Source organism: Rhopalosiphum padi, chromosome 2 (genome assembly GCF_020882245.1).
Source record: "Rhopalosiphum padi isolate XX-2018 chromosome 2, ASM2088224v1, whole genome shotgun sequence".
Taxonomy (NCBI): domain Eukaryota; kingdom Metazoa; phylum Arthropoda; class Insecta; order Hemiptera; family Aphididae; genus Rhopalosiphum; species Rhopalosiphum padi.
The window spans coordinates 6,361,557-6,370,804 of NC_083598.1; the positions used below are offsets into that span (position 1 = coordinate 6,361,557).

General features: G+C 27.7%; 1 protein-coding gene across 2 annotated transcripts; it reads right to left on the reverse strand.

Moving 5' to 3' along the window:
* Positions 1 to 427: 427 nt before the first annotated feature.
* LOC132919377 (uncharacterized) lies at positions 428 to 4,303 on the reverse strand. 2 transcript variants are annotated; one of them, XM_060980955.1, is made up of 4 exons: positions 4,139 to 4,303; positions 3,035 to 3,193; positions 2,415 to 2,649; positions 428 to 1,800 (listed from the first exon to the last, which is right to left on the reverse strand). In XM_060980955.1, the coding sequence occupies exons 2-4, from the start codon at positions 3,121 to 3,123 to the stop codon at positions 667 to 669; spliced, it is 1,458 nt and encodes a 485-aa protein (XP_060836938.1). In that variant the 5' UTR covers positions 3,124 to 3,193; positions 4,139 to 4,303; the 3' UTR covers positions 428 to 666. The 2 variants fall into 2 exon arrangements, with proteins under 2 accessions (XP_060836938.1, XP_060836937.1); XM_060980954.1 differs by having other exon boundaries at positions 3,035 to 3,257.
* Between the last annotated feature and the right edge of the window lie 4,945 nt (positions 4,304 to 9,248).

The window sequence follows — 9,248 nt, forward strand, 5'->3', positions numbered from 1 at the left end:
TCATGACCAATATAAACATCTAGGAATCTAAGAATCGAATACAGTATTATTTTTATATTAAATATAATTATCATAGTAATTTTAAAAATTATAGTTATTAGCTTTGTAACATTTTAAACTGTATATTTTTTTTAAATATAATATAATACATAATGATGTATAAATGACGAAGACTGAAAATTAAATTCCAAATTTGTACAACAAAATTGTTAAAGCTACCTAACTTTAATCTTTAGTAAAAAGGGTCTTTTCATAAAAGTTGTAACATTATTACTTATTATAGGTAGGTAGGCATAGTATAATTTTTTGTAGATCTTTCATCGTTATTCAGTGTACTATTAATACTTATATTTATCTGGTCATCGTCACCGTATATCCTTATAGCTTAACAAAAGATCATTACAATTTACGATAATCTTAAACAAACTAAAAAATGACTAATAATTTTTATTCGTCAACTCCACACAGTTCAAACCACTAAAGCAAATTAATTGAATATAATATATGTATATCTTTTTAAATAAATGTTATAACATTTTAAAGGGTTTTTTAATTGTTGGGATCAATAAAGACTAGTAATAATTTTCGCTGGACTTAAAGCAAAAGTACAAAAAAAAAAAAATGTAATAATTGTAATGTTATAATATTAATAATATTATTTTAGGTCTATGTGACCGTGTAAACGGTTTTCGAAAGTATGTTCTGATTGAGGTTTTCCGACACGAGTTCTTCGTCGATGGGGTTCGGACCAGGTCCCAGGTCCACTGCTGCCTTATTGCCTTGCACCGCCTGCAGCCCGACCCTGATGCTCTCCAGCGCCTCGCCCAGCCCAACTTTGATCTCCTTGAACTCCTGCGTGACCAGTGACAGTCGTCCGAGCAAGTAGTTGAGATTCTCATCCACCTCCGTCATGCGGCCGGCGATCGCCGACACTTTGCCGTTCATGCCGTCCACCGAAGTGGCCGTACTGTTGACGAACATGTCCGTCTGCTGCTGGAGCGTGGCCAATGTGGATGCCGAGTCCGTGAGCGTCTGGTACATGATACCGATCTGCCTCCACACCTGACTGATCTCCGTTTCGATTTTCACGCTCAGGTTGGCCATACCCACGGACTGCGCGTCTAGCACGGTCTTTACCGCCAATTCCAGGCCAGCATTTACCGAGTCGTTCAGCTCCTTCGACCGGTCGTTGATCACCGCCGTCACTTCCATCAGGATCTGGTGTGTGCCGTACTCGATCCTACGCTTAGTGTCCAGTACATTGTCAGCTGTTTGCACGAGTACTTTCTCTACGTCTGACAGCGTCTTCACTTCGTTTGACATCAGTCGGAAGCTGTTCTGCACGTCGTCCTGGAACGCGGCAGCTGATTTGGCTACTTCCGCCAGTTTTGCATCCGATGCCGTGCGCTTCCGGTCGCTATCGTCCATCCGGTCTGACAGCGCCTTGATCGCCTCCAAAACCACATGCCTGGTCTCCTGCACCAGCTGAGACGTGGCGTTTGCGGGCTCCGATACCGTATTGTGGTTCTGTGAGCTCTGGTCGATCATCATTTTGTTTAGCAGTTCAAAGATGACATCGTTCGTCACGTTGGACTTAGGAGTTCGTTCCAGAGAATCAAATCGGGACTGTAACGCATTGATTTGTTCCGACATGGCGATCAGCTTTTCGTCGAACGACTGGTATAGCTGGCTCGAAGACTTTTGTTCTGCTCTTAACAAAGACTTAACCTCAGCCTCAGTGGAAACGATACGCTTGTCCAAGTTCTCTAACATGAGTTTTGTGCTTTTTCTATCGGCGGTCTGAAAATAAAATTGATCGTTTTTAATATATGAAAAATTAAATTCTTAAATTTATATTTAAAAATTTATGAACACTTTTAACATGAAATATAAAATATCTTTTTTTTTTTATTAGGGTTTCCTATTAAATTAACGGTTCAATACCAGTTTAAGAAATGTCGAGATTATGATTTATAATTTTCCAACGAGACACTTTTATCTAGGTAAAACCCTTTCCAATATTTTAAATTAATTAAATAAAAGCCTTAAAACAATACATAAATTAAACTCATAACGTTTTTACTTTTTATTTAAAATTATTCACTATTCTAGCGCACGTCTTAATAATTGAGGACTGATTTCGAAATTTATAGTTATCATATATAATAATATCTATTGTAAGTGAGGCAATAGGCATCTTATAACATTTTGATGTATACTATTTAAAAACTGTATTTTTAACTTTGGGCCTTTTACTGTTTTTTGTTATAAAACAAATTAATATATATAATATATTTATATAAATATATATAATTTTTATCATTTTATAAACATTTTGACCGAAAATATTTATAGAGTATAATTTTTCTCTAGTGATGTAATATGCGGTAAACCTTTTCGTTATATTTTCTTACCTCTTCTGTTTCTGCTCTTGTTAATGCGCTCAAACTTTCTTCCAATCCTTTGATAGCCATCTCGATTTCCTTGTTTTCTACATTTTGCTCTCTCTGCTTATTCACGATTGTCAACAGCATATTTTGCATTTGATCACCCGATTGTTTCTCGCGCCGTTCGTGTCGCTCCAATTTGTCCACATTGTCACGCAACGAGTGCGCGAATGAATATATTGCAGTTCTTATGTCTTCGTGCCTATACACGATAAATATTTCTATAGGTACGGTAATTTAATTTATGATTTCTTTGTATTATCGACGCTGAAATGGCCAAGTAATCTACAAAAATTAAATGTTTCATTGTTTCAATTTTGTTAGTAGTTTCGTTAAAAATGAGTGATATAAAAAAATGATATAGTACATTTTAACCAAATAAATTATTTGAAAATTACGTTACTTGGGAAAAATGTGCATTAATAGTTATGTCATTATCAGTTTTATCAGTTAAAATCCATATTCCGTTGGTAACGTGGTTGATATTACATAATTTGGCCTTTTCACCGTCATTATAATATATTAAATTATATTCATCACGATTTCAACGGTTAAACATATTAAATAGCATTGAAATCAATACTCACGTGGCATCTTGAGCGGCGAATGTTAATTGAAGATTTGCGACGGCCAGCAGCCATAGATATGCAGTAAAAGTGATGGTTTTCGACCACATTGTGTCACTGTATTAATAATATATCCTATTGCAGTCCCGATGACAATATTTCGGTACGGACTGTGAGCGACTAAAATGTTACGTTTTATCTCAGAACAAATGGGCTCATTTTCATTGACCCCCGGAATGAAATACTAATAATATAATATGTAAATGTTAAATGTTTGTAAATCAATATTATTTGTACACTATGATAAAAGCCCACTATCCGTTTTGTTCCGTTGTAGAGCGGAAACGTTGGTGATAGTGGCTACGGGGGACCGATAAAAAATAGAAATACTATTAAAATATTGATCCATTATAAGTATAAAGTAACCAGATAAGTTAAACGCAATATTCGGAATAAAATCAAAATTGAATATTTATCTGCTATGGTCTTGACAATTATATAATGCATCGTGAAGAATATATATATAATGTTTTGCATTATTGTGTCGCTGACTTAATTTATTAACCGTATGAAGTTGCATAATAGATAGGCTTAGTTTTTTCTAGAAAATTTTTCATTAAATGATATTTTCATCTGCTAGGTAAATTAGGTTAACATACAATTTACGTAAACTATTTAATAACGTGTCATTACAGTTATACGAATATGTTTATTAAAAATGAATAATAGGACCTTACCTAAATACCAAAAATGATTGATTTAAGATTTATAACCTTATTCCTGGAAAACTTTGAAAATACGTTATTATATTTTAATACTTTTATATTTAATAATAATAAAAAGTTCATTGTCCTGTAATATTCGTTTGTACGAATGAAACTCCATAATTGAGGTATTACTTATTAATTATAAAGTTAAAGTCTAAATTATTAGAATAACAAATATTATATAATACAATTCAAATTTTATTTTATCAAATTTTTTTATATAATTTACACAACTTATACTTAACCAATTAAACAAAATGTTGTGTAAATAATAATTATAATAAAAATATTATTTGTAATTTTCCTTAAAACTGTTTAATGTTTTTATTGCATGTTTTATCTTAAATATAATACTTACGGATATTTTTGAAATTTTCACGAATATTGAAAAATGTAACTATGTGCAATACACTAACGTATAAGTGAAAGTTTTTTTTAATTCGTTCAAAAAATAAACCGTTTGATTGAGGATTTAATGTTACATATATATAACCGACGTTCTCGTGCATTACTGGTATAGTAAAATGTAAAATACAATTGTTATCATACGTATGACAGTCAATTTCAAGAATTTATACTATTAATTGATAACTTTATAGTTGCGATCGCTAACCCTGCTATATTACTAAACATATACTGTTTAAGGTAAGGTAAATAATTAATATATTTACGTTTATTCAGGCCTATTTTACGTATAATAATATATAATATAATAAACTATTAAACGATTTGAATGTTATTAATGTTTAAAAAAGCCATTTATTCGAATACAAAGTGCAAGGTCAAATTACTAAGTTGTATTAAAAAATTAAAATATTAAAATATAGTTAACACACATATAATTATGCTATATCTATGTATAATCATTATATAACATTGGTATATAATAAATATTATGTGGGTATAACATTTTTAAAAAATATAACCAATTTCAATCACATAATAGAAGGAAACTTATTTTATTCGGAAATATAACTTTTAAAATAATAGTGTATTAATTTTTTTACTTTAAATAATACCAACACGTATTTGAATGTAAATACCTTTTATAAATTATACAAATGATTTACAGCGGATTACTTTTTTTTAACCATATAAAGCTGTGTTTTTTTTTAATTCAGAAAATTAAATATTTTAGATTGTACTGAAAACACGGTTTCAAAAGTAGCTCATTTATTGGGATTTAAATTGTATTTTTCTTTGTTAAAAACGTAAAAAAAAGTTAATTTATTACTGTTTAATGATTGATTTTTAAAGTAAAATTAACACAATAAACATATTATATTTAATAAATTTGAAGTTGTATTAATTAAAAAAGATGAGTACAATTGTCTAAAAAAGGATAAAATACTTATAGAAAAGTGTTAAAAATAAATTTAATAAGTTTCTAGTATTATAATGAATTTATTATAATTGTAATCTATAACTATTTTTAAAAATTTTTGAAATTGTTTTCGTCATAGAATTTCTAGTCGAAATAAAATAAAATAAAAATAATATTTTTCATCATACATTTTTAATTTCATATTCCGAAGCAGAATATTATTTGGAATATTTTAATACATAAAAATCGACATTTTGACCAGTAGCTTATGAGTTATAATTATTCAAAGTTTTGTTCTGTGGAGTAGTAGACCGTCATTTTGTGGGGGATCCCCCTACGGCCGTACCTCACAACTCCGCTCACTTTATATACTAATACTTATAAGATAACTCATAAACTATTCGTTCGAATTTTAATTTTTATGTATATATGAAAAATATTCTGTTACAAAATTTCTAAGTATGAAATAAAAAATGTATGTAGTAATTTAAAAAAGTAAAAAATCTTTAAAAATTATGATAATGATAAAAAATATTAAAAAATATGTATATATTTTTTTTAAATGTTGTTTTATATCGACCCGAGATTATGAAAAAATAAATAAATTAATAAACGTTAATAGATTTTGAAATAATGAGTGTTGTTTTATAAAAGAATTACCCATTGAATTTTAGACGTCCAAAAAGAAATATGGTTATTCAATTGAATAACCATTTTTTAAACTATATTGTGTATGTTTGAAGAACCATATTTTATGAGATAAACTTCAAAGTTTATAGCAAAAGACTTAGATGAACAAATTAAAGTAAATTAGGTCAAATATTAATATTTGAATGGATAGATTTTACGCAACCAGATTATTTAAATTATTTATAATAGGTATTTATTCATAAGTCCATTACATTATTTGACATACCTATGTATGTGTTGTAGATATTTTGCCAAACAATATTTTATTTAATAATTTTGGCACATTATTATTTTATCGTGGGTACAGAAACTATTACAAGTACATTACTAATCAATGCTACTGAAAAAATGTTCAATATTATACTACAATGGCTAATTGACAATTTGTATTGCTTATTGTATAAGCATGTGTTAAATTGATTAAATATATTATATGTTCAATAATACATACATTATACGTATTAGGAAATAATATTATTAATATCGAGCTTGTTGTAGATTGTAGATATACCTACTTCCATCCCACTGATTTGCGTTTCTCTGTAATATTAGATTGGTCTAAACGACAATACCGAGCGCAGTGGAGATATGTCTAAATAGGTAAAAACATTAATTTTCTTTTTGTATTGAAAAAGCACATTTATGTACAGTAAAAATCACAATATGTATATGGATTTAAAATTGAATATAGGTCATATTTTAAAAAGGTAATTTCTTAAACATTTTGGAAGTTTTCCAGAAAATGTATTTTTTTTAAAACTAAGCCTTGATAATTTTTGAATAGGCGTACGTACCAGACGCCATTTAGATTTTTTTTTTGATACAATTATTTATCATTGGTTTCAATTATAAGGACACCCCACACACCCCACTCTGGCCCATTTAAGAGAATAAGTAATATTAGAGTTTGATAGATAGACAAATTACCTGATAAATTAAGTGATTATTTAAGTCCAAAGATCTTTAATTGAATTGTTTCAGTTAATATACATAATATATATTATCATTATAATATGTTTTCAGTATATAAGTACCTATATTAATTATATGTATCTGTGAATATTTTAACGAAAAAAAAATTCCTTTTGAGGAACTCACTCTGCTGTATATTATATGATTTACTCAACCCCCTATCCAGTGAATATTTTATTGAACGTGCAAGAATGGATTAAGGGTTTATTGGTAGATAGTTCATTTTATTTGTAGTTACTCGTGCTGTAGCTATTACTAAATTTTCATTTATAAATGTTGAACTGTAATCTATGATATTTTTTTAAAAATTGTATATTTCAAACCGTGCAATTAAATGTTTCACGTGATATTTTATGTACGAGTATATTCAATTAATTTCGTATGCTGGCAATTATTCAATACCTTCTAGAGATTTATATATTATAAATAGTTAATTTTATGAATGAATTGGTTTTAGAATAATGTGATCAAATTTTGACGAATTGGATACTTAAACGTTAAAAAAGATATGTTAATTATTTTATTGTAATTCAAAAAATATTATTCATAAAGACTTTAAACTTAACATAAACATGCAATTTTGAATACCTATTTTAAATTAATTTTTAAATGTTTTTAGCTATTTATACTACAAAATCATTCAAATCTTTCTATAATATGTCGGTATTAACTTATAGAATTACATAAAATACTTTATATAAAAAATATGTTATTTGTTTTTGACAAATCAAATATACAATAAAATATTCTTAATAATTTTTCGTGTACCTACAAAAATTTATCATTCAATTCAAACTTGACACATCCATTACAATAATCTACACGACGATAGTACATTTGGCACCTACTATACAGCATGGAATAATTCCTGGTTTATAAAAAAATGCTTGACTCAAGTTCAAGATGAAATTAGAAAATGAGTATTCTATTTCTAAGCTATATTGTATATATATATCAATAGCGGATAAGAACATAGAGTTTGATTTTGTATTTAAATATAATTTAATGATTAATGTTGCTTGGATAATATTTCGAGTACGCATATGATATTAATTACATAAATGTTTACAATGTTATTACTAGGACTATAAAGTATACATGTCTATGTCTTTACTAAATAATTTACTTAGGTTACAAAATATAATGAAATCGATGTTTGTTATATTATAATAATTTTAATATTAATATGCAATTATTTGAACTGTTAAATAAAACCTTTATGATCCAATACGCAACAAACGTAAATATATATTATGTTTGATCATTGATGTGTGTGTATATTGGATTAAAATAGCAATTAAAGTAAAAATATGTAAATATACGCAGAGGTATATTATATAGGCATATTCTATGACGTTGTGTAATATTGGCAATATTTCTGCAAGAAATCAATGATATTTTTCCTGTTTATTATGTACATATAAAATATAAACTATAATCTGGAATGAAAAAAAACATAATGATAATAAAACCAATTGGCTTACTTCCCAATTGGATTTATGATTATTGGATCATGCATAGTGCCTACCTCTATACAACTGAAAATAATTGAAAACTTATATTTTATAGTTCCCGGAGTCTAGAATATTTTTTGTCTGTGACACAATTTAGCATAAAAGATACTTGCACACGGATAATAATATATAATATAGTGCAATATACAATATAATATGTGCTGTATGATGTCATACTCGCATTAAAGTAAAATAATATGTATTGCTTAAACTTCAAAAATTGAGTTCTCAAAAGCAGTATATTATGGAAAAATTATTTATATGTTTTAATAATATTTATTATTATGTTTACATATTCTTTAAGGTTACCTATATGTAAAAAAATTATAATACTGGTAAGTCTATGCGTTTTATTAAAATCATAGCATGTTAATTTAATTTTTATCGATTATCAGTTACACTTATACATTGATTTAATGTGTTAAAATTAATATTCATGCGATGTACTTCAATTATCACAATCATACGAACATCATCAATAAAATCAATAAACCATAAACATAATAATCAATTGCGTACTATAAACGAGAATTTTAGTCAGTAGGTACAAAGAACTTAAATAATAATAAATTGTATTTCATATCATATACCAACAAACTAAAGTCAAATTGAATTATATGAAGGAGCAAAGGCCAACGTCTGCATACTCTACTATGAAAAAATATAATAAACGTGTTGTATGTAAAGTGACTTTTTTTACAAAAACGTTAAAGTACATATATTTTTTATGACATTCGTAATTTATTAAATTTTTAGTATATATGACTGTTTATCATGTAAGATTTTGATTTCTGAACAAAACGAAGGATGTATTGGCTGAATATTGCGACGCGTGTGTGTGTGCTAAGTGCTTTGAATTTCTGTCGCCACTCATTATTATAAGGAAAAACTAACAAAAGTAAATGGAAATGTACATTCTGAAATTGTTTTCTTTGAAATATGATAGGTTTAAATGTTTTGTTGTATAA